The sequence below is a fragment of the Clytia hemisphaerica genome, unplaced genomic scaffold (assembly GCF_902728285.1).
Source record: "Clytia hemisphaerica strain Z4C2 unplaced genomic scaffold, Clytia hemisphaerica genome assembly, whole genome shotgun sequence".
In the NCBI taxonomy this organism is placed as follows: Eukaryota; Metazoa; Cnidaria; class Hydrozoa; order Leptothecata; family Clytiidae; genus Clytia; species Clytia hemisphaerica.
This window is the reverse complement of record NW_027104599.1, coordinates 81459-107484: the sequence shown is the minus strand read 5'-3', so window position 1 is coordinate 107484 and position 26026 is coordinate 81459. Positions and strand designations below refer to the sequence as shown.

Below are 26026 nucleotides of genomic sequence, written 5' to 3'. Positions count from 1 at the left end.
ATTGACCTCGTATGAAAATTCATAGTTATGAATAGTTATGTAAGTTTAAATAACTATATGCACGTGATTTTGCAAAACAATAAATTGCTTTGATATGGAATTTTTTATCATTCTTTTGATCAGGGTGTTTGGCCTGACTCTTTAAGAACTTGGATAGGACATAACTTTGAGAATTTCAAAATGAGGTAAAATTTATTTTAATACGCTCAGAAAACTGATAAGAAAGGTTTGACCGTAGGAGTATACAGAGTTTATTACGAAGCGAAAAATGGATCTCGTAAATTTCGGAAAGAATTTGTTCAATAGAATGACGAGGTGGGTAGGTTCGAATAACAGGGATGATGGGAATCAGCTTCAAATTGGGAAGGGCTCCAGGCTAACCATTTTAAGATATACCGTAACATTAGAACTGTAATTCGACCTTTCTGTGTTGCTAAGAATTTGTAGCTATAACTAAAACCTTTAGCTGCGACTAAACCTTGCATCTTATTTTTTTGTATTTTTTAGTAACTGCAGTTTTTTGAATGCAGCAGGGAAAGAAGGTATCATACTTTTTTCATGTTCAATTATTCTTTTTTGAAATGATGAAACCACGCGTATTTTGCCCAGATTTTTGACATCCGTCATTTTAAATTTGGATCTAATGCTGTAATCTCCCGAGAAGAACGTAGAACCCACGTTAAGTGTTGGCTTTTTTATTTAACAAACTTAAATCCTTCAAAATGTTTTTCTATGAAGATCTTGAAAGAGTAAGAAAAAATTGTTTACCATAATTTCTCTTCACTAGTTTTTTCATCGACGGCAAGTGTCAATCAACTTTCGTCCAACAATTCACTTTCTCCATGTGCACCACCTTCTAAAGATGCCATGGATATTGGAGGTTTGAATCTATTTTACCTCAATTGATTGTCAAATCAACTGTCTACCAGCTAAATTAAAAAACTCCCTTCCATTACAAGCCCGGTAGGACCTGGAAAAATGACCCAACCCACGAAAAGCAAGATATTTTCAAACACAATCACACTTAGCCTGGCCTCGGAGCTGTTTGGGTAAAAAGATTTACTTTTTCACCTTTTTGGATTCCCATTATTTTTTTAGAGCCTAGTTTCTTTTTTAGGGATATCCATTACCGTGTAGGGCTCTATTCTTCAAACCTCAATAGCACATCCCTTTTGGTATACCCTAGTATCCGCCGGAACACTTTGCTCCTTTATTTCATCTCCGTTTGCTGCAGACTGCTGAAGAGTGCACAATGCTTTAAACTCAAACCATTATTGAGAGGCGGAAACCAACATTTAAATAGAATTCTGACGAGGAGCTACGAGGTTTTTTCAAAAGTTTCAAATCCAATAATGCCTTTTTGAATTTATTGATTGACTGGTTTTTTAGACATCCACTATAAATCTTTCACATTTATTGCGGCTCCTCTTTCTTCATTATCGGAACCCCGTCAAGTCGCTCAATTGGACGTGAAACATATAAACGGTGAAACGGATCTAGGAGGTATGAAGAAGTATAGAACTTCTTCTTGATACCTGCGCCTTTTCAGGATTTCACCTTTTTTGTTCCAGCTGAAAAATAACCAATAAAGATTTTTGGTAATTCCATTTATGCTTCCAGAGTATTTAAGGAGGTCGAAGTCAGGAAAGTGGTTTGGTTCTAATGATACATGTGTTACATCATCTATCGCATTAACCTTAAGCTCCTTCTCACTCGTTATAGCGCCTCTTTCACCAAGTACGCTTGCAAAACTTCGCGGCCCACGTGACGAAACCGTGAAAGATGATTCGGAAATGCATGATGATGATACAAAGGATGTCGATCTAGGAGGTAGGTGAACAAAAATATAAAAAACAGTGTTTCATTAAGGAGAATTTCAACATTCAAATGGTTTTGTCAAAACTGTAATTGTGTCATTATTTTGACCAATACTTTCCTTCATCCGCCGAATTAGATTCCTGGCAAAATTGTTCCTTTAAGGTATCCCACAGGATCAATTAAAAAAAATGGTTTCTTTCTTTAGCACCATTATCGCCCTCCACGCTTTCGAAAATACGTCGTCAAGGGAACGATAATGATGACGACGAAGCAGAAAAGAAGCAAACAGAACCAAAACACGAAGACAAAGTCTCCATATCTTCTGATCGAAAATTTGATGAAGAATCTAACGAGGTCTCTAACCAAGATGAAGAAATAAATCCTACTCACTCATATACTAGTGAACAGGGAAACGAAGAATCTGTCACTGAACAGGAGCAATCATTTCAGCTTGAGATACTTTCAAAACAACCAAAAACATCTAGGGACATCGAGACTGAAACATCTAGGGACATCGAGACTGAAACCTCTAGGGACATCGAGACTGAAACATCTAGGGACACCGAGACTGAAACATCTAGGGACATCGAGACTGAAAAATCTAGGGACATCGAGACTGAAACACCTAGGGACATCGAGACGGATTGTCAAGTAGAATCATCGAATGTTTTGGCCACAGAAGAAGAGATGACTGATCCAAAGACTTTGGATAGTAACGAAACTGGAGAGAATGCATCAACAGAATATACAGATGGTGACGTAATCGAAATGAAAGATGACGTAACTGTTAGTGAGAGAAATGACGTCATATTGGAAAATGATAGAACAATTGAATCATCGGATAATGAGACGATGAATAAATCAACCGAAGAAGAAATAACCGAATCTGCGATGAACGAAGTTGAAATTATCGATTCTAAAAGTGAAGGTACGATGATTGATGACGTAATCGATCATTCGAAAAATGACGTAAATACTGTTGAACTGTGCGAAACGATCGAAATGGAAATACCTACCATTGCTGACGTAATGACTGAATCAAAGGATGGCGTAATTGTAGACTCAGTAACCGATAAGAATAATGATATAATTATCAACTCAGAAGCAAATGATATAAATCTAGAAAATTCTCCAAAAATGACGTATTGGTCGAGAAAACAACCTGGAAAGAAGCCTTGTCCTTTTTGTGGAAAGATGGTCAGAAATGTAAGGCCTTCTTTGAACAGTGAGTTCTTAAAAACTTCTATTCGAATGCGAGGGAAAATACGGCTACAATCACGCGACAAGGGTCAATTAAAAGCTCATATTTACGACGTGAAACACGAACTGATTCATAGCGAAGGACTTGCAATGACCCGAAAATTAATCCATATTTTGAGATGCTTGAAATTGACTTTAAAGAAGTTGGAGAAACCATAATAAACAATAAAGTAGGAAATATTTATTTTCTTCCCGATTGGTCCAGCTTCTTTACTAGATATTTTTTATTGTAATTTATGAACCTTTTTAGTTCAAATACTCGTTGACGACATGTAAGAAAGTACTTTTTGATATTTCAGTTGTGCGGTAAACTAGAGTGGGCTACGAAACACAAAAAACTTCCATGTGCGTAATAAACGGTGAGTCAAAATAAACGGGGCCCTGGGGTAGGAAACTTTACTTCTGAATACCCCTAAATAAGGTAATTTTAAAGTAAAACTTGGCTATTTAAAGCAAAATAAGGAACTTTTATTTTCACGATTAAAAATGTTTTAAAAAATTGATAAATGGGAAGGTCTTGATATCGAGGTTTGGATTTTTTTAATTTGTACAGATTAGCAAGGCAAGAAGACATCACGCTTTTTTCTGCATGATGCTTTTCCCTTCAATAATCTGAAGAAAAAGTAATAAAAGATTGGATGTATAGTTTTATTGTAGCTAAGAGATCGAGTTTGGGGTATCTTATTTTCGAGACTTGTTAATAAGAACCAGAACTTTTGTTGTGAGGGTTTCATAATTCTTAGGTTAAAAAAGACAAAAAAACTTTTTGCAATTATAAATTTCGCATAGTTAAAAATAAAAACAGATAAAAAAATATTTAGTGTTTCTTTGATGGGAAAACGCAGACTTTGACTTTGTTGTCAAAGATCAATCCATGTGGACATTTTCTGCAGAATGGTTTTCCAGCAACACATTGAACGTAATAAGTTGGTTTGTGTGGGTATCGGAAGACAACGTAGTCACTGTGTGGGTAATCAGCACATAAGGATTTTGGGCCTGAAAGAGAAGGTAAGTAAAATAATCATTTTCGAAGAAGATTACTTCATTGCAGATAGTTTTCTTGAATGGGTGTAAAACTATGAAAATCTAAAATGGAGTCCTTTTCAGAAAGATGCTAGTTTCAGAGAATTGCTTTTTCCAATTTCTTAGAGCGAATATTTGGGTTGCTAAAAAGTTCAACGCTTCTTACAGTCATCTTTCTTGTGTGGTTTGTGTGGGTGTGGTTTGCAGTGATGACCTTTACATGCTGGCTTCACTGTACGTCGAATGCAAACGTTGAATTTTTCGTTGAATTCTTGGTGAGCTGGGCATCGTTGGCAAATTGGTTTTCCATTGCTGCATTGGACGAAAACATCAGGTTGGTGTTTGCTCAATCCAAAGATGGCTCCATTTTCTTTATGGTCACACAAACTATGTGCACCTAAAATTGAGAATTAGAAATGGCATTTTTTATATGAACACAACACCCCCTTTACCACAAACCCAATTTCGTCACCGGTGGAAAAAATAACCTACAATTTAGCCCCATTGGGAAATTGACTTTCATTTCATGCCAATTTGTTTTCAGTTAGGGAAAAACTTCCACCGGGACTGTGAGAGAGATGTCTTTTATAAATTATTAGCGTCTTCACTGGTAAAAAAAATAGTATATCAAAATTTAAAATATTTACAATTTGGAAAATAAATTACTTACATGGGCTGTAGAAGCGGCTTGCGCCTCGGCTTGCGCTGGCAACTAAAAATGAGAAGAAAAGAAATTTCATTAAAGTGATGGGATGGAATATAGGTTAGCAATCTTTGAAGTAGAAACCGTGCGTCTTTTTCATTGTCCCTTGTGTTTTGAAAATTGAAGAGTTGTACTAAGCTTGGGGGGATTCAAACAAATAAACTTACCAGCGATGATGGCGATCAAAATGATGGTCTTCATTTTTGTTTTTTGTTGAGATCTTCTTAAACTCGATTGGAATTTGAAGTGATGATTTGAAATGAAAAACCCTCCTCTATCTATACCGAACCAGTTTCCGGTGGAAAATGTGTTGGGATTAAAAAATGGTCACTGTATGTGCCAGCAAATTTTCTGATAAAATCAAATTGTTTGTTACATAGACTAATTAAACTTCAAATAGCTTGCAATATAATTTTCACCGATATAATTAAAAGTTAAGTCACTCTAGTTTTCATTCTACATTAATCGGATTTCCGTTGAATAAACCATCGAGGAATTAACTATCATTATCCTGGGTTTTTTACGAATTATCTAAAGCCCTTAAAATCTTTTTAATCTCTGCAAATTTTGCATTTAGCTGGGTGTGTTGGCGGCGTGTAGTTATTTGCAGGAAAGCATTTCGTTGGGTCTATCTTTACACACGGTGCAATTGTTCAATGTTAATCTAGTGCACCAACGATTTAAATCTTATTGCTTGATGCCAACAACTTGACTCTATATTTATAATAAGCAGGAGGTCGGCTCTGAGGCATCTTTCTAGCATTGATCTTGTGAGTGTCATATGAATATCTGTTATCTTGCCAGATTTGTTTAACTGACCTTTCTTTAAGTTAGACCCCTGTTTCGTGAAGAGTTGAGTCTTTTGGGATTGTGCCGATTTGATGGTCAGTCTGTTTGTTGGTAGAGTCTATGTTGCTGGTGTTGGGTCAAGCCGATGAATGAATCGGGTGAAGTTAAATGGCTGATAAGATTTAAAATTTTGGAATTTGTTAACAGGGTGTACTGCTATTTGTAGTCTTAAATTCTCTTTATCTTACTTCATTGGATAGAAAATTATTTTGGCTATCGAGCTTCGTCATATATACCACTATTACCGTACTAAAAAAAAGTAAATCCAAAGATCCCTCCTCTAAAATCAGGAATCGTATAATTCAAAACTTTTGCAAATTTTTCATCTTTTAAGCTTTTTTCATATGTACGTAAAATTTTACTTAAGGGCTCTGACCATAGTCGAAAAATTGATTTTAGTATTTGAACATAAAAGTTATGTTTTACGTTCTTTAACACTTTGAACAAAGAATTGCCTTTATTAATTGCTTTTTAATGAAATCCCTTAAGAGTAATTAAGCATTTAATTGCAAAAATGACGCTATGAACTTTAAAAAGACGTTAATAACATGCTGCATCACTTTCTTTTATAAAAAGTGCTAAGCTTTAATGGGTAATTAACCTTTTTGTTTCAAAGTTTTTTCAAACTGTCCGCAAAGAATTGAACTTTTTTTAATTTTTTTGGACAAATTTTCTAAATTAATGCATCAGAAGTTATGGCTGTTTTTTTATGAAAAGTTGGGATGAAAAATTGGTCAAAAAGCACTATTTTCAAGATTTTGAGACAAAGAAGGTTTTACAGAAAATTTCCGAAAATATATTTCTAGTTTGGTTAAATTTACACCATCTAGTGCAAAAATTTTTTCAAAATGTTTTTTCTTCGCCGAAAATAAGGTCCCCAAAGTTAGAATACTTGTCTTCGCAAATGTCTTCATTTTCTCCTTCATCAAATTTTTCAATGCAATTTTTCAATTTTCAGATTCAGGAATAGTTGGCCTAACAGAAAAAGTATAACATGCCATAGTTTTGTTGGTTGCATCAGTCAGAAAAACACATTTTATACACGACAATTATGAAAAATTCACTATTGTCAGAGCCCATAAGAACTCAGAGAATGGGGAATTTCCCTAAGCTTTCGTAGTGTCTTAGGGCCTTGAAAGTTTGAAAGTTTTGAACGAAAGAAAAGGTCACAGAAATTCTTCGTCTGTTTGAAGGGATTTTATTTTTCCAGTAAAATAACCTTCTAATCAAGTCAGGTCCTTAAAGTGATCCATCTTTTACCCGTTCGCCAACCCCATGTTTCGTTAGGGGCCGTCCACATAGTACGTACGCACTAAAATGTCGAAAATCGAGTACCCCCTCCCCCCCTGTACGCAAGCGTACGCAAATGGCTATACCACCCACTGGTAAGTACGTACTTTTTCATTCACCCCCCCCCCTCGGTTGAAGAAAATTTCGAATTCAAATCGTTTGGACCCTTTATTTCATACATGAAGCTCAATGTTTATTAAGAAACTTTCTTTTCCTTGATGCGTATAAGAAGCGAAAAAGGGCTCTGAAAACTTTTTTTCTGTATCTAACTCGAGATATTAACCCTTGAAAACCGTGTTTTTCAGCCAGAAACAGCTATTTTGTCCAGTTGTTGCGCTTTTTGAAGCTCAATATCTCGAGTTAGGCACTGAAATCACCTATACTTGCGATATATCTCTAATCCTAATTTTTTGAGAGCTTTCCAAAAATATACAACAGGTCTCCGTTTTCTCGAGCTAAAATTTTCATTAATTTTTAAACCTATGATTTTCGCCTGAGACCGTCATATTTGTCCGAAAATCACACCAAAGTGTCCGAAAAAAAATTGGAAACATAGTAATTTCGATTCCCCTACCCCTTAGCTTTCCAGAAATGTATAACAAGTGCTTCTAATAAAACAGTCGAGCGAGTTTACAAAATGCACTCTACTAAAGGGCCTGTAAACTTTAATGGGCAAAAAGTTCTTTCTTATGTAACAGTCATTGCATTAAATACATTGTTTACTTTTTTCGAATTTTCCTGTACAAAAACCAATTAAACCGGTTGGTATTGTATTGTAATTGCTCTTCTAAACTTTCTAATATTAAGAGATTATTTCAGGCTCATTAGCGTTTTATCTCACTAATTTTGCTGGATGATCTTTTAATATCGTTGAAATTTTTCCACCGGAAACTGGTTCGGTATAAATAGAGGAGGGTTTTTCATTTCAAATCATCTTCAACTTCCAATCGAGTTTAAGAAGATCTCAACAAAAAACAAAAATGAAGACCATCATCTTGATCGCCATCATCGCTGGTAAGTTTATTTGTTTGATTTTGAGCTTTTTGCGAAAAAAAATGACCCTGAATGGGACTGAAATTCCAAAATGTCCTCAAATTTTCTACTTTCTCCCAAAATTTCCCAAAAAGGGCACCATACAAGGTACTGATTTTTTTATTTTGGTGTTTTTGTGACACTACCTGGGACTCTTGGAGGTTAAAAAAGGTACCCTGGCCAGCGGTGTATCCACGTAACCCATTTTGTCCGATTACCCCCCCCCCCCCCCCCCGGGGTGTTACAGCTCTTTGTTAGAAACCAGAGTATAACAATTTTAGTTTACTGGTGCGATTAATTTTCGACTTTAATCTGATATTTTTGTGGATTCTAGGGTGGTCTTTCCTCAAATTTTGCCGAAGATTGTTATATTTTTATATTTTCACTTTAATGGAATTTACGTTCATTCCATTTTAGTTGCCAGCGCAAGTCACTTATACAGCCCATGTAAGTATTTTTTTTAAGTATCTAAATTCTAAATTCATTTTTAAATTTGTTTGAAAAGGCAAGACATTCAGATTTTAGACTCCGATTCTTGTTCATAACCTAAATATATATGCTAATTTTATTAACTTTATTAATTTCTAACTCTTGTTTTAGGTGCACATAGTTTGTGTGACCATAAAGAAAATGGAGCCATCTTTGGATTGAGCAAACACCAACCTGATGTTTTCGTCCAATGCAGCAATGGAAAACCAGTTTGCCAACGATGCCCTGCTCACCATGAGTTTAACGAGAAATTCAATGTTTGCATTCGACGTACTGTAAAGCCAGCATGTAAAGGTCATCACTGCAAACCACACCCACACAAACCACACAAGAAAGATGACTGTAAGAAGCGTTGAATTTCCTAGCAACCGAAATTTTTTCTTAGAAAGTTCAAACAGCTAAAATCAGACCATTAAAAGGTCAAAACTCTGCCAGTGATAATACAGAAAAAGTTGCTGACATCTTTGCTTGCTTTGTTAGGGAAAACTTTAACCTTTTTTGTCCGCACTGGCTCTCCCGGATAATACTGCTCTAGCAGTTTTTATTACGATCAGCTAGTCTTTTTGCAAGATAGCTTTCACTAAAGAAAATTATATCAATTTTTTCTATTTCAGGCCCAAAATCTTTATGCGCTGATTACCCACACAGTGACTACGTTGTCTTCCGATACCCACACAAACCAACTTATTACGTTCAATGTGTTGCTGGAAAACCATTCTGCAGAAAATGTCCACATGGATTGATCTTTGACAACAAAGTCAAAGTCTGCGTTTTCCCACCAAAGAAACATTAAATTTTTTGTAATTTTTTAACCAACTGTAATTTGTCTTTTTTAACCGAAAAATATTTAAATCCTCATTTGAAAATTACTTGGTGCGTTTATATCCTTTTGATATAAGTCAAAATTGAAGTTTTCTTTTGTTAGTTGTGAAACATTTTATATGTTCTTGTATTAGAAGTCAGTTTATAAGAACAGGTAGGCCGAAATTTAAAAAACGTAGGAACACGACTAGTTCTAGAATTGAAGAAGTTTCCTAAAGTTGCTTAAAATCATCTGAATTCATAAGAAACTTTCGCAATTACAGCAATTCTTTTGCTTCCAAATTAAAATTAGAGCAGATTTGTTGAACTTGAGGGCCAATTTTTGTAACCTAAATGTGCTTAACGTTCTATTATTATATTATTCATTTCCGGTGACCACATTCGAAATCAGGGAACTGACCCTAAAATCAGGCCCCATTTATCACTGGTGTCAGGGGGTGTGTTTATTATGCTGACAATTAGCAAGAATATCTTTTCCAAGTCCAGGTAGTCTGGAGTCTCTCTAACCAAAACTTACACCACGCAAGCAAATATTCCATCAGAAACTACTCATTGAGGGTAGGTATTTGCAGTGGTGTAGTGTAGTATTAATCGAATTGTAACATTCTCTCTTTGTGCAAGGATTGGGCAGTTTAAATTTGAAGAAACAGAATCAAGAAGGGTTTTAAAACGTTTCAGAAATGGGGGAACCTAATTGAGAAATGATAAAAGAAGACTTGTTAGATAAATTAAACCTAAAGAAAACCTAATTAAGAAACCTGTTCTTCCGAATGAAACCGGCCAAAACCGTAAACATAAGAATGAATTCCCATTGGAATTATAATTAATTCGAATGTTCCAATGATTTTTGTTTACAGTTTGAACCAATGAGAGGTGTTCAAAGAAACGACCGTTCATGCGTTTCGAGTGCATTTAATTAACCATGCGTGAATGGTCGACTTCTTGTAAACAAACACGATCCTCTTTTTGTTTCTCTCAGCCAATCAGAAGCAAGTGAGTTTTCCAAAGAAGAATCGAACCCTTTCTACGCTAGATTTCAAATTGAGTGTGCATCCTTTTACACGATAAACCAGATTCAAGACACTGTTAAATCTTCGAGTGAGAACCTCGATGTACAATTTTTTGGTCAAAACAACCTAAATAGAGAGTGTAAAACCTCAGCATTGCAAAGAAAATTCGAACAGCGATTTCGAACAGTTACTCACATTGCGAATTCTTCGAACCATCAAACACGAACACGGCTTATTTATTGTTTACACGCACAATCTTTCGCTCCAATAAATTTGTTTAACGAGAAAAAAATTGGATTTTAATTTGATTTATTTTCCTTTCATATATTCAAAATCAAAAGTTGTGGCGAGAGTAGAAAGCAGCACCACTTTTCATCGCCATTCAAAAGGTATGTCACAGATTATTTCAATCATTTTTTCACTGATTTCAAGTACGATTTAGTGCAAAGGCTTTCACAAGCACTGACCTTTGGCTGGACCAAGTTACTCAATGCCGGCCAAGCAAAATATTATGATCGGAGTTTTTTTGAAATTGGTACCCGCAGAGAGAGCGCTACACTAGTGATGTAGCGCCGTTTGTCGGTAGGCAAAGTTTCAAACACTACAATGGCTTCTTTGCGGGTACCAACTTTCAAAAAACTTCGATGATGAAGATGGCGGATATAGCTTGGTCCAGGGATATATAAAGGTCAGTGTTCACAAGGAAGAATTTATGACACTCATAGATAGAATGTTTGCTCATCAAGTTTTTATATGTAGCTGCCAGTAAAAACGTTGTCCGCTATGGTTGGACAATTGAGAAAAGTTTCATACATAAGGGGTCTTAAGATACTATTTCAAGGACTTTTCTGGTGGGCATAACTAACCCAGTGTCGCAGGATATTCGGATGGATCTTTAAAACTTTGAGTTGTGACGAATGAGGTCCTGAGTAGACTTGTAAACAAGTCTGTTATTTACCACGCGCAACAAAATTTAGGAGTCGGGTACTGGCTAGGTATAATCGGTAAAACGTTCACACAGGAATTAGCGCGCGAGAGAGAAGGAAAATAACAGACTTGAAGACTCTTGTCAAGCTAATTTTGAAATTTGAGAATATCGTTCTAGATACGGTTTCCCGATTTTACCACTCTAGTAAGATTTTCCGGTGTGATGTTTTTCATTCAACGACTATTCTAGTCTAGGTCCTGAGTAGAAAGAAACTTTGAAACCATCGTAATGAAGAATTTCAGAGACCTTTTCACTATTCCCGGGCATTTAATTGGAAAACTATTTAGGCGAAATGGTTCTGCATGTGTTGAGTTTAAATGTGGAAAATTCACGAATCACTACATCTGATGACAAGTAGGGAACACTTCTTTGCTTTTCGATATTCAAATCACCGATGCTTCATTTTTCCCTTTGTTTTTAGAAATGTTGGGCAACGAAGCAGCAACTCGCATGTTAACAACAGCACGACAACCGAATCCAATGGGTAACCCTGGCAACTCGACAACAGATGATTTCAATCTTATTCAACAACAAATGAAACAGATGCAACAGGTCGCTCAACAACAGCAAGCTGCCCCTCCGCCACAACTTGATATGAATCGAAACTCTCTACCGCCTTTCGATCGACAATTATACGAAAACTTCGGCAAATTTTGTCAGCCGGATAATACGATAAAAGCAACGTATAACATCAGGAACAACATGAGAAATCATATGAACAATTACATGCCTTACCCAACACTACCTTTTCAAGGTTTGTACTATCGACAGTTAGCTCCCTTAGATTTCGGTCCAACCCCAACGCAGAATTTCTTACAGACACCACAGCAAGCTAATCAACGAAATGCAGGCGGAATGGCGGGTACGGGCGCCTGGCCTTTTGATCAGATGAATGATTTTTGTTCCGAGTTGTTGAATCGTGATAAACATTATTGGACAGACGAAGAAACGACCCTTATGTTGGAGCTTTATGAAGAAAATAGGAATTATTTTAACGACACCAAGACAAAGAAAACGAAAGTGTGGAGCGTCATAGCCAACATCATCAACAAACGCTTCAATACCAGTGTCAATTCTGAACAATGTAGTCAAAAATATCGTAATTTGAAAGCGGAATTTCTGAAAGTGGTGGACCCAAATACGTCAGATGGAGGTGCAAAGAAGTTTGGTCGGCATTTCATACAAATGAAACGATTGATTGAGCACGAAGAACGAAAGGGTGGTAAAGTTGTGTACACGTCACCACAAAACGCCGCACCGGCTGTCAACATGAAATCAGGAGCAAACGATACAAACACTTCAAATTTCGCTACACTGACAAACGTCAATCAAACTAAATTTAAAGTTGAAACACGATCATCAGATTTCGGTCCAAACAAAATGGCGGACACTGCACCCTTACAATCGCAAGACTTTGGAAACCTAAACGCTGCTATTTTTACGTTGGAAGATACAAAACCAACAATACAAGACATTCAGAGTAATACTGTGGAACAGCCGTCGAAAATGAAAAACCCAAATATCTATTCGGATGAGCTGAAGATGGTTTTCGACGAGTTCTTTAAGAACAAGAGTAGAGAATGTGAGAAGGTGGATAGCAACACCAAGATGGTTTGTTTAGGAAAATGTTTGACTATATTCAAAAAAATTATCGACGACGGGAACTTTGTGTAAATTATTTGTGAGATTAAAAAAGAGGCTTTTCATGGCGTGAGAATGTGTTTTCCCACCTGTACATAAGATTTCCAAGATTATTCTCGAGCGGGCGATGTACAGATGGGTACACACATTCCCATGTCATAAATAGTCTCTTGCTTAACCTCACTGTTGTATAATAAGAAATATAAAAATCTAAAGGACATTATTTAACTTATCATTTGCTTATAGGGCCCCCTTATACAGCATCTTTTTATAAAAGAAAAACAACTTTCTACCCGCGCGAGCACAAATTTTGAGAAATTCTTTTGTTTATTGTGCTTTGTCAGCAGAGTTTTCATCACAAAAGAACTGTCTTTAAAACTGCTTTATAAACACTTCCAAAAATGAAAAGGCTGTCAAAAATCATAACTAAGTTCCCTAAGATAATTATAAGCAAGAGAGAAGAATAATGTGAATAAAAATAATGTATATACCTCATTTTTCAGTACATGATCATGAATTGATTAATGTTCAATTTTTCTTTCTTGACTGTCATATTGTTTTTTTTTGACATTGATCGCCGTACCTTCAGGAGCATCGTCGTTTTTATAATTTCCATTTTTTAAATCCTTTCTGGAAGACAAAGGTGTGGTATGTTAGAAATCTAAACAGACAAATATTTTCAAAGAATTGCAATGTCCAGAACATTCAGAACAATGTAAATCGATTATGTCAATTTTTAGCTTATTATATTTAACAGATGGAATTAGAAAATTTCGAAAAATGGTAAGGTAAGCGTTTACAAAAAATTAAAAAAAAATGTTAAAAATATCTAAGTAATAAAAAAACAAACTATATTTCTTATGTACAAGAAGGCAAGCAACGGAAAATTTTAGCCTCGACCTTTATTTAATGCGTTAAAGCCAACGAATTATAAGAGACACTGGATAAATGACTCATAAAACGGTGGAGAGCGACCATCGTATTACCTTTGTTTCAGAAAAAATTGATGTTCTAGCTATGTCCGCAAAGGACAACTGTCATGGCGGCTCGAAGGCATCTGATTTTTAAAAGCTTTTTATTAATCTCATTTAAAAAAAGTTCCCTAGCGTTTTCTTTTCGTCATTTTGCAGGGAAAAAACTTTGAAAATAAGGCTAGAATACCAAGCCGGATACATTTGTGAAATCTAATGTGAGAAAAACATCACTAGACAAGAAATTCAGACAAAATGCTTATAGTGACACGAAATTTTCAATTGGAAATATCTTTCCAAAACTGTTACATTAGACCATAGTCATAGACTGAGTGTCTTGATGTCACTGTGGTATGAAAAATCTTTTCGTGGCACGTTGTGGCAAGGTGGTTTTTTTGTGGTTAAAGTTTGAAAATTTCCAGTGTCAACATTCAATTTCCTTTACACAACACGTCTTTTGCATCTTTCTCATAACTTGAAACGTCATAACGACTTAAAATTGGCAGTTAAGTAGAAAAGTCTGACTCTCACAGGAAAGTTTTAATTCTCTTTTGGGAATTGGATAAGTGATTTTCGATAAGAAATGCAATAAAAATGCTTCGAAAAATCATTTAATGAGGGAAGGAGAGTGAACAATAACACCATTACTGCAGACATAGCTAGAACATGAGAAATCAGCAAAAATCAGGCACTTGTATATCCAGTGTATAATAAATCTTGTTAAAACTAAAAATAATTTCAGAGGCTCGTTCACGCACAGATTAAGAAAAATCTGCTGCTTTTGAGGTTGCACTAGTTTGAAAATGAAAAAATCGCGTTTCGAAATCCTTGAAACCATTAAAAAGGCATAAGCATTTCCACTGCCAACGCTGTCGAGACTAACTTTATTAGAATCTGTCGACCATTTTCTATAAGTATGCAGTTATCCTTGTTATAAACAATAATTAATCAGACAATAAATGTAAATTTCTATCTAAAAATAATCTTAAATAGACTAGAAACTGATAGAAATGAAATTTCCAAGTTCGTTAAAGGGCTCGGATACAATTATCAGGCAGAATATTGAAAAATCATTTGTGAAAGAACGACATAACGTTTCCTTATATCGAATTGATGGAGCTTAAAAATTGAATGGGTACGTCTTAATCTCGAGTTGGATAAGCGTAAAAATCATCAGCCTGAATATTGAAACAGTAACAGTTTTCAAGTATAAACTTCATCACCAAAATCACAAGTCTTAAGTCAAACCAAAACCTTTAGAATTTTCAATAGCTAATAATAACATGTCTTCAAGTTTTTGAGCAGTGATATACTCAGGTAACAATAGCCGGTTAAAGCAGGTCATTGAGGTTGGTAGGTTGTTAGAATCAGGACCATTGCGTTGAATATAGAAAGACATCGCACCTAAACCTTTCAAGGGGACGCGATATGAACCTGTGACAAACATCAACAAAGCCTGTTTTTGTTTGAAAGTGAATTTGTGAACAATTTTCCAGAAACTAATCATAAGCGCATGCGTCTTAGAGTAACCATCTCGATATTCTGTTGCTTCTTCCAATGCCAAGAAATCTAGGTTGGGATTACCACATACTAATAATTCAAGTTCTGGTGGCGTGAACAGTTTGGTGATGGGCCCATTACACACCTGTTGCAAGTAAGAACGATAAAAAGGATGATTATTAACAGTGGCCTACATAAAATAAGCCACATCGTTTCAGTATCCCACTTGAGAAGAAGAATTCTAAATTTAAAGTAATTTTAAGGTACCATAAACTTGAAACTTTAAATCAAACACTTTTGCGACCAACATCATGTACAAGATCCACAGGTGTTTAGCTGGGACCCGGATGCAGAAATTTTCATCCGACACGCTGAAATTCTGAAGGTCGGCAAAAAATAAAAATTTAGATTACAGAATTTAGCAAGACCGCGTCAAGGATTTGGCAGTATGACTCAGTCCTCGTATTCGGGGATTCACGGGTATAACCGAAATATTTTCAGCTTTACGCGCAAGGGTAGCTGAATAGACTGGAAATGCGGCACATAAAAAAACAGCTATCGTTCCTCTCTGACGGGAAATCGACCCGCTCCCTTAGAGCTTTAGCGTGGGCGAAAAAGACGCGCGAAAAAGAAGTAGATTTACTTACTTGAAAGAATCCATTTTTAAAAGCTTCGAACTGTTTCTCGATGGACTTGTTCAGAATATTATCAACATATAATTCCACGAAATGCTGGCGATTCTCATTAGTAACCAATACGTCATGCCCGTTGGCAACTAACTCGACGTTGGTCGGTTTGCCGTATACTGAGTGTGACACCTTTAGGAGAAAAAGGTTTGATATATAATTTGCATGTGGGCTCTAGCTTTCAATTCAAAAGCCATGTTTTTAGGCTTGGAAAGTAACTAGGAATGATGAATTCAAACCCGTGATTGTAATTTATCAAATCAAAAAAAAAGAGTGCAAGGCTTTAATGTAATTAGACCGAAATCTTATTTGTAAAAAATCTTACTTCAAACGTTTGACAGAAATCATCAGCTACATCGCCAGAGTAATTTAATAATTGTTCCAAACTTTTGGCGAGCGTTGGTTGAATATCATGGAGATCTTGCAAGGCTACTTTGGAACCCAACAATTTCTTGTAGACCAGCAACGGGAAATGCACGTCAAGAATGATACCGTTGTAGATGGCCAGACCTGAAATGACATAAATCGAAAAGTCACCAATAGTGCTTCTGAAGGTATATTGGGCTTTTCCAGAAATAGTCCGTGCCCCCCCCCTGTTAAGGATATCGGATATCAAGGGGGTTAACGATTTTTGTTTAAAAAGTGGATATCCAGGAGGTTAAATATCTACAAGGGAGCGGATAGACAGGGGGTCTTTTCAAGTAAAAAATACGATATCCAGGGTAAGCATCTTTATAAGAGAGGATAGAGAATCCAGGGGGTTTGATACTTCGAAAAATCATCATCCTCAACAGTGGGGGTAAAAATTTTTTCTGGAAAAGCCCATTTAATGATGTTTGGAAGGTTGTAGTAGAAACTGCATTTGAACTACTAAAACAATAGATATGCCTAGAACAGTGGTCGAAGCAAGGTTTTTCCTCTGAGACGGAAAATGGATTTTACAGAGCGAATCAACACATATTCTTGAAACTTTGGGAAATTGTATAGAAAACCCTCTTTATATTCACATTTGTTTTTGTTAAGAAATACACTTTTAAGAAACATGAGGCTGAGAATGCCTAAAAACTAAGAAACATCTAAGAAACATGCCGAGGCTGAGAATGAAAAAATAAATTTTTTTAATTTGTTTTTTTTTAAGAACCTTCTAATCAAAACAAATGTTTTTTTTCTTTGCATGAAAAATAAGCTGATTATGTCAAAAAGTTTAGAAACATTTAAGAAACATTTAAGGCTCGAAAGGCCGATTTCTTAAGAAACATTGAGGCTGCTTGGTAAAACTAGTTTCATTAAAAAAAAACGTGTACTTCACCGAGACGAAAGACCTTTTAACAAATACTGCTAGAAAAATGATGGAGCAATTAAATACTGATATTGTTCATGTCGACATTTGACTACAAAACATTACAGTAGACATACCAAGAAGGATTCCGACCAGTTCGAACATAACGGTGGCTTCAAAGGAATACGCGTTGAACCAAACCACGTTCCCGTCTTCTGATTCGTTGAATAAACCGTAATCTGTCAAGAAAGAGAAAAGTTCACCTTATATTCATACCTTATTACTTCGAATAAACACCCCTCGAATAAACGTCCCTCGAATAAACGCCCTCCTTGAAACAAGTAGCTGTCAAGAAGATTCAGTTTAAGGGAAACTTAGATATGTGTTAATAATTCTAGTCTTTCAGTATTCAAACAAGTTTTGACCTATTCTTACGCCTTGACAAATTTGCACTCAAAGAAAATCAAGGGCAAAAAAGTTGCTCATTCACTTCATCAGAGTTACTACTACGATTTATAATTATTTAATAAACGCCCCCTTCTTTTAAACGCCCCTTCGAAAAAACGCCCCTCCTTAAGACCGAAAAAATAACAAACACCCGGTGCGTTTTGTCGGTACTTATTAGCAATCCCTTTTTACCCAAAAAGTTTATTAAAAAAAATAGTCGAGATTTCCTACTCTTTCTTTCAGTCTATTGAAAACTTTTACTTAAAGATGCGATAATTAGTAGAACAAATATGCAACGTCTAATGAAGGGAGACGATTTCGACAACCATCTGCTTGCTCATACGTTTACACAAAGTGGTTTTCGGACGAACTTGATTCAAAATGAAGAACGAAACGACGACATTAAGTTGCGCTTTTGCTGTGTCTTACGGATACGATTATGAAAACTACGTAAAGATCATATTGCCGATATTTGTGATCGTTTTCACTTTGATCACAAACACAATTCTCATCCATGGGTTATATAAAACCAACCGATGTTTCACAATCTCACAGAAACTGTTCATCGCACTTTCCATCAATGATATCATGGCTGTTCTAACGGCCCTTGTGATTCAAACACTGTTAAAAATTAAAAGCGTCAGCTGCAAAATCATCATCATTTTCTTAAGCTTGAATACGGCGTGTCTTGTAACCGGTACCATGCTTTTCGGCGTGGTTTCGGGTCTACGATTTATCAGCATCCAGTGGCCTTTCAAGCGTATCCCACAAAGACTTGTCTACTCTGCTTGTGTTTTTATCTTAGTGTTTAGTTATTCGTGGGCAGCTTTGTATTATTGGGCCTACACGAACATCCAACAATCAGGGAACGTCGCTTTATACATTGACATCCAAAGCTGGGCTAGCGCCGCTCTCTTTACATTAACTAACATTATCTTGGTCGTCAATATTCTCGCATTTATGAAATTGAGAACAAACGTCAGAGGTAGTATGGAAATGCAAGTGAGAGCAAATATTGATGAAGAACAACATCAGACTATTGCCAACGAGAACAAGAGAGAGGCGGCTAAAACACTCTTATTAATTGCAGTATTCTACAGTGTTTGCATGAGTCCGCTCGTTTTGTACATCATTGCTCCATACGTCGACCCTGGGTTGAACAAATCAGGTTCAGATTTGATGAATTTCTCATATTGTGTCATCATATCGAACGGTGGCATCAACTCCATGATTTACGTGCTTCGTAGCAAAGAAATAAGAACCTTCTACTGGAACAAGTTGAACAGTCACAGACAATAATAAATTACGTATCAATGAACAGTTTTGATTCTGCTAGTAATTTTGAAGAAAGGTAAACTGGTAAAATAATGGAAAAAGAGTACCAATAATAAAACCAAAGAACTTGGACAAAGACAACTTACTGGTGTCAAAAACAGTTTCCACGATAACTTGAAAGAATTCTTTTTGTAGTCCACCCATATCGAGCCCTTGTTCGCCACCAGCTGTGTATTTGATCTTCAACGGTTTCTTCAAATCCGAATTCTGTCAAAGAAGACAGAAAGAATGGTTGATCTCTTAAAGCGTGCTCACAACGAAAAATTTATTAAAACTCTGCGAAAATTTGGAAACGATATTTGAAATGCAATGCGTTTTTGCAGACTTTTTCAAAGATTATCTTAAGAATTCATAAAAAGGCTTGACAGGTATTTATCTTGACGAGCTAGTGTCTAAAATTAAGATGTGACGAACTAAATGGCTGTAATTTTAGGTCAATTCTTCCAGATGAGATGTAGTTTTTAAAGATACTTTGATAATTGGTCATTTGAAGTAATAAAAATGACGCGTTCTTTAGAAAAAGTAACAAAATTGTTTTATTACTGGTTAACGACCACCCAAATCAAATAAGAGCTTGTAAAAACTCCATCTCGTCCCAATTCTTCCATAGAAATACATTGAAAAAACACTTCACAAGTGAATCAAACCTTTTCTTGTAATTGCTTCAACGTATCATTAATTAGATTCTCTCTGCGAATTTCCAGTAAGAGGTATGGACACATGGCTGAACGCACTTCATGTGACCGCTTCGAAGCGTCGTTGAAGTCACTCCACGATTTTTGCACTTGATTCATGCGGGCTTGATGGACGATAGCATCTTGATATTCTTCACGCATTTGAGTGATGGCATCGATGTGTATAACATTGACCTATGGCAAAACAGATTAGGAAAGCTGGGAAAATGAAATAATAATAGCTGCTTTCTTTTTCACCACTCAACAGATAGGGAGACCTATATACTATTAAGCCAGGACTTGTACCTATTGTTTGTTTAATTATCTTATTTATATATCATGAAATATATCACTCACAAAAAACATTTGCTGGAAGATATTAGCATATTCAACTCAATAAAATCTTTTTCATTTTGAGGAGAATCTTTACGCGTACAATAATTGCTTTTTTGAGATTTCAAAATCAATCAAAGTAATAGGACAGAAGTATGCTCTTTTAACCTGACAATCAGAACGCTTAGTGTATCAAATTTATAGAGAATTCATCTAACAGTTTATTTTGTCTCGTTCCAGGGCTACGTACTGTTAATTTCCAGCAGAATAGAGTTTTAAGACGTCTCCTTTCAGAGAAATAATACTGAGCACATGCAACGCCGTTCCCTGTGTATCATCGGCTTTTTATGGTTATTGATAATACCCTGGCTTTGTCTGGTTTTAGCGTAAGATTTCATTTGTTGTCTGATTTTGGAACCATTGGAGGGCCTTCTTTGTAACGTCAGATTTTTTATGAAGTGTTGTTTTGAAAAAGTCCGAGGGGGGACTTGCAGTGTCAGCCGACACCAGGGTATCTCTGGCGTCCATTAGTAACGTAAATAAAGCCTGGGAAAAGTGCAGACGAGTTTGGAATACAGGAACTTACTTTTACGGCCGGTTCAAGAAGAAAGGGATAATTCAAAATAGAATTGGTCGTCGAGAAGTTCCTGAAAACAGAATAAATGATATCATCGATGTATTGAACACAATAATCTATGGCCATCAAATATTGATTTAGGTTTAAAATCAGACAATGGCCAACTATAAGACTGTAGCAGATTTAGAGTACTTTGGCTTCTGGTGGTTCGTATTGAAAAAGCAAATGTTTTTAGTTTTGGATGAGAAAAAGAGAAAAGTAAACCTTCGCTTCCAATAAGCATAGACTTGTTTAAAGTCCACTTTGCTCGTCAATTCTTCACAATAGAAAAGAGCATTTGACACAACCGTCTGGTGATCGCCATTGACTATGTTTGCAGTATACAAAAGATGCATTGTTTTGCATAAGAAAACGACACGCTCATTGTTACGTAAGATTGCACTGTTTCGTGTTGATTCTGTCTCGATGAGCGATTTGATGCCCTGAAAATGGTTGCGAAAATACATTAGGGAATCTGAGAAATGATTCCACTTGCCTTACAAAACAAAGTGCACAAGTTTTAAAATTGATCTGATTAAAAATTGTTCACTTTGATTAAGAGTGTGGAAAGCAATTGAGAAGCAAGTAAATGTTTAGCTTCCAAGGCCGCTAACAAAGACTGATTTTTCACTTGACTGATCATCCAAATATAAACTGTAACGTGTAAACGAACATTGTATATAAAAAAAGGTAGACAGTTGAATATTTACCTCGATTAGATAAACAAATTTATCTTCTTGGAAACAATCAGCGATAAATGACGAGAGAACACTCAGGTGCTCCAAAGACAAGCGACTGATCATCGAGGAGACTTCCAGAACCACATCAATGTAATTGAACAAGTATGGCATCAACAGAATCACCACTATAGGTTTCAATTCTCTCGGTTCTTTGATCGACTGTTTTTTCAATAGCATAACTTGTAGAGTGTCCGTTAAAACTGTCCGAAATTTATCATGTTTGTCAAACTGCTCCAATAATAAAAACACGTCATGAACGTCATCAATTTTAACACTGAATGGATGTTTCTTATTTTTGGAGATTCCTTCATCAAGAAAACTGAGCATGAGTGCATCCCATGAAGCAAAGACAGTTCTTATCGTGTTCAACAGGAAACTCTCATCACTGCATTCCTGATAGTTATTCAATATTTTTTGAAACATTTCTAACGTTAGATGAGTTAAGGAATATCCATCAGGCTCCTCTGAATCCTCTTCCTCTTCGTCATCGTCATGGAAAATGGTCACATCTTCTTCCGATAAAACGGAATCCTCAAACTCATTCTCAGATGCTTCTTTCTTGAATTCCTCTGCAACGCTTTTCTCAAACTCATCAATATTGTCGTGCAAGGTTGTGTCTCTATCCACTGCATACTCATCACCGAAAATGCGGACACTTGGGATACGGCGACGTGTCAAAAACTGATCGCCACACTTTGGGGATGAAGATGTTTCATCACATTCCTTTTCATCAAGGATACTTCCTTCATCGTCCGTAATTTTGTTATTTTCCACGTTTTGGGTATTGATATCAGAGTTACTAGCGTAATGGAAAATATTGCTAACACTGCTCGAAATTGAAGTGGTAAAGGATGTTAAATGACTTTTGAAAGTGTCTGTTAAATTCGATTCTTGTTTATTCACAATTGGTTTTGCTTTCTTTGGTGTATTCAGCTCGCCTTGACTGTGTGTCTTATGTAAGCCAAGACCAGAGTGTGTCAACGGACACGGTAAAAACAAACTGCGAAATGGTGACATGGAGTAAAAGCGATACAAGAAAGGCACCTGTTCATCCTTCTCTGTGGGAGTGTCAATATTAAAACAATCTACATCCAATACTTTCGCCTCTTGTCTTTTCTTATCCTTAATACACAGATACTGATTTTTGTAGCCTGAGAGTTCGATACTGATTAAGGAAATCATTCTTTGATCAAATTTCTTCATTTTAGACGAAGACTTACAAAACATGTTTTTACATCTCCGATTACCACAACCAACAGTCAGTTGATGGTAATACTTTTGCGTCCATGCTGTAAACTTTGCCTTTTCTTTTGAAAACGAAGTATGTGGCTTATCATACGCTTTCTTTGAGATAGCAGCTTTAATTGAAAGGTCGGGGTCTTGTAAAGCATAAATGTTGCTTGCGCTTAAAGATCTATGGTGATCTGTTAAAGATAATTGAGTCAAATTACCCCAACTCAAAGATTTTTCAACACTGGATTTTTCAACCGTCAATTTATCACCAAACAAACCATCATCTTTATGATAACTTGCAACATTTTTTTGCTTCTTGACTTGATTGACATATTTGTCTTTAGATAGTCCGATAGGTGGTTTTGAGGTGGGGTTTCTTGGATGGTAGTTTGACGAGGCTGCAGCAACCAAGGCTTCTGCCATTTTTTTATTTTGGTGAGAAATTAAGTTGTTTTGTTTAATGATTTTGCATTTTGTGTCTAAAACAAAAAAGAGCGATTATGATTATTGTTAAAAAATGATGTGAAGAAAAGAGGAAAGGGGAGAAAGTGATACAATGTAATAATTTGTTAAGGAATTTCGAGGCTGAAATTCTCTGAAAAAATAAGGAATATCTAGACTTTGAGCTAAATTAAAGCTTCTTATAAAAAGAAAACGTGTATATCATAATTAAAACCATTTTCCTTCAAAAATACAGGAACTGAATTTTCTCTTAAATACAAAAGATTATTATCCGTAAATAGCGACATTTGATTGGCTTCTTTGCTGTCCAATATTAATGAATATAAAGCTTCCATGGAGGCTACATATTTCAAAAATTGACGTCACACAACGAGTTCAATGACAATTGAGCATCTTCTTTTTGGCGTAACGTCACAAAATAAAAAATAAGACTTTTGAATAAAAAGCTACCAAGAAACCAGATTTACGGTCTTTAAATTGGAATTATGCTTGAAAACGAGAAATATTTTAGCGATAAAAGGATATAAAAAATTTTCCTTTGAAAATACGGATGAATAGAAATATTTTGGTAAATTGCCTCTGAATAGGACAAATAGTAAATCACTAAAAGTCAGTGAGTCTTACTATACAAATATCTAACCCAATATCTAAATTTGATACAAAACATTTTCTTGAAATATGAAAAAATTACAAAAAATAATGCATTCGAAATACAAAACCATGCTGCTATGGGAATATAAAAATATTATTTCATTCAAAATCTGAAATCCAAAAAACAATATTATTCAACCATTCCAAGCAGAAGCAATATCAGAATCTTGCTGATAATAATATGGAATATTTTGCAACAAACGTGGGTCCAAATCGATCAATTTGATGTCATATTGATAACTCTTTCCATCAACTATGACTATGCTTTTAGAATGGAGATCATCATCCTTGGTAGAGACCAGTTCACAAAATGTGATCAAGATACTACAATCTTTGAATGTTGCAGAAACAAGATATTGACAAATATCCCAAATTTCAGGTTGTGTAGTTCTCTTGAACGAATCTTGTTCTGAACCAAAAAACTTTGTCCATAGGTCTGAGTGGTAATCTAAAAAATCGTTTTCTGTATATCCGCTTTTCTCAAGAATGTCTTTATAATGAGGGAAAATATATTCTACATCAAGTGTGTCCAAACATTGCATCTTTCTCAATAAATTCAGAATCCCCTTTACACCAAAGTTCATACAGTCATCATACAAGGGTCTTTTAAAATTGCTTTGTTCACATATTTGTATCTTTGCTTCTTGGTTTGAAGTACCAGGCTCAGAATCTTTGTAAAATATTTCTGACAAGACTTTTGGAAGACTTTCATAATTGATGGCACTCTGTGAGTCCAATTCATCAATACAACATACTGTGCCGCTGACAGCAAGCTTTAGGTTATTTTGTGGTGTTTGAAGCAAAGATCGGATAGCATGTTCAACACCTGTTTTACATCCACCAAACAAATCAAGAGGACAATATTTACTTAGAGTTTTGTTACTCTTTTGCACCTTATAATTTTGATGTAAACAAAATCTACAGACTTTCTTTTTTATTGTGTTCTTTATGAATTTTGAGGTAGGAATAAATCCCCACTTAGGTTTGATCTCAACGCTGACAAATAAATCACTCGAAAAAGATCTGTCAGGTTTAAATTGGCCAATGAAAGGCATTAAAATGCAAGTTTGAGATTCTAAAGATATAGTTTTAGTTTTGCGATAGTCTGGTCTCTTTAGATCAATGTTTACCATGAGCTTCACTAAAAACTCTTTTGACAAATACACAGGTGTGTACAGAGAAAGGTAGTGGTTTTCATTTTTAAAATAAGTTGATGAAATAAGCTTCAGAAATAACTGCTCTTGCTCTAACGACAAAAGGTTTCCGAGTTTGTTGGAATGTGATGTTTCTTGTACTTTGGCATACTTTCGAATTCTGAGAGCTAAATTTTGTTGTTGGTTCTTAACAATGATGTTTGCATTCCCTTCAGCATGATATTCCCAATCAAGAAATTCAACCATTCCACTTTCCATTGTTGAAAACTCTTCTAATGATCATCTTATTCTATTATACAACTTTTTCTTTAAAAATAAACTTCTGAAAATCAGACAAACCGATAAAATCAAACATAAGAAAGACAGTACCATCAATTTCAAAGACAGAGCAATTGGCTTACCAGCTCACCTAGTTATCAATATCAGGGCCCACACAGTTATCTGAAAAGTGGAGGGGCCCAGAATATGGTGACTAAGTAGGTGTAACCATAGTATGCCCTGGTGGAAGAAAATATTGATTTCAACCCTTTCCTTGAAATGACACTATTTTTCACTGACTGACTTTGCTTAGGAATGAAGCTATTAAAAGTATGAACTGTAAAATATCTTATGAAATCTTGACATCAAAGCTTCAAAACTATTCTAAATAACACAATAAGCTTTTTATTTATTATAGTTTCATGAAGATTATGAAGATTGGGCTATTTAGGCCATATTTTAGAAAAGCAGGGCAGTGTCCGTTGCTGGCCAACAAGGGCACTTTTTCTTGTGTTTTTCAGCTAAAAAGGCTGTTTTTACCAAAATCTTAGTGATTTCAAGAGGGGTAGCGTCCGATGACCAGACTCTAAAAGGGTATGAAAAATGTCCTGATTTTCTAAAAACAAATTATATATAACTAATTGTGCTAGTCAGGATATCATGTTTTATTTTATAATTAAAAACTTCAGCATGAAAACAATGCCACATAAATGCATATATATCAAGTGTACACAAATCTTTTCTCTTCATTGTTTTAATGCG

General features: G+C 35.6%; 5 protein-coding genes and 1 long non-coding RNA gene across 7 annotated transcripts; 3 read left to right on the top strand and 3 right to left on the bottom strand.

Annotated features, from left to right (window-relative positions):
* The first annotated feature begins 119 nt into the window (after positions 1-119).
* On the top strand, positions 120-3358 carry LOC136824116 (protein starmaker-like). 2 transcript variants are annotated; one of them, XM_067080281.1, is made up of 5 exons: positions 120-185; positions 508-542; positions 788-880; positions 1723-1830; positions 2024-3358. In XM_067080281.1, the coding sequence occupies exons 1-5, from the start codon at positions 181-183 to the stop codon at positions 3235-3237; spliced, it is 1455 nt and encodes a 484-aa protein (XP_066936382.1). In that variant the 5' UTR covers positions 120-180; the 3' UTR covers positions 3238-3358. The 2 variants fall into 2 exon arrangements, with proteins under 2 accessions (XP_066936382.1, XP_066936381.1); XM_067080280.1 differs by lacking the exon at positions 120-185 and adding an exon at positions 211-315.
* A 451-nt stretch (positions 3359-3809) lies between these two features.
* Positions 3810-4795, bottom strand: LOC136824124 (uncharacterized). The gene is made up of 3 exons (XR_010849098.1): positions 4772-4795; positions 4268-4498; positions 3810-4074 (listed from the first exon to the last, which is right to left on the bottom strand). It is a non-coding gene; the product is annotated as an uncharacterized lncRNA (long non-coding RNA).
* Positions 4796-7889: 3094 nt separating this feature from the next.
* On the top strand, positions 7890-9330 carry LOC136824123 (uncharacterized). The gene is made up of 4 exons (XM_067080287.1): positions 7890-7957; positions 8393-8422; positions 8576-8806; positions 9079-9330. Exons 1-4 carry the CDS (start codon positions 7924-7926, stop codon positions 9255-9257), a joined length of 474 nt encoding a protein of 157 aa, XP_066936388.1. The 5' UTR covers positions 7890-7923; the 3' UTR covers positions 9258-9330.
* A 1283-nt stretch (positions 9331-10613) lies between these two features.
* Positions 10614-13230, top strand: LOC136824128 (uncharacterized). The gene is made up of 2 exons (XM_067080293.1): positions 10614-10685; positions 11706-13230. The coding sequence occupies exon 2, from the start codon at positions 11708-11710 to the stop codon at positions 12956-12958; it is 1251 nt and encodes a 416-aa protein (XP_066936394.1). The 5' UTR covers positions 10614-10685; positions 11706-11707; the 3' UTR covers positions 12959-13230.
* Positions 13231-14753: 1523 nt separating this feature from the next.
* Positions 14754-23224, bottom strand: LOC136824127 (probable E3 ubiquitin-protein ligase HECTD2). Its single transcript, XM_067080292.1, has 9 exons — positions 21477-23224; positions 20992-21209; positions 20737-20797; positions 19791-20012; positions 19230-19350; positions 17499-17600; positions 16408-16592; positions 16044-16214; positions 14754-15541 (listed from the first exon to the last, which is right to left on the bottom strand). Exons 1-9 carry the CDS (start codon positions 23160-23162, stop codon positions 15134-15136), a joined length of 3174 nt encoding a protein of 1057 aa, XP_066936393.1. The 5' UTR covers positions 23163-23224; the 3' UTR covers positions 14754-15133.
* A 625-nt stretch (positions 23225-23849) lies between these two features.
* Positions 23850-26026, bottom strand: LOC136824118 (inositol-pentakisphosphate 2-kinase-like). Its single transcript, XM_067080283.1, has one exon. The coding sequence runs from the start codon at positions 25262-25264 to the stop codon at positions 23987-23989; it is 1278 nt and encodes a 425-aa protein (XP_066936384.1). The 5' UTR covers positions 25265-26026; the 3' UTR covers positions 23850-23986.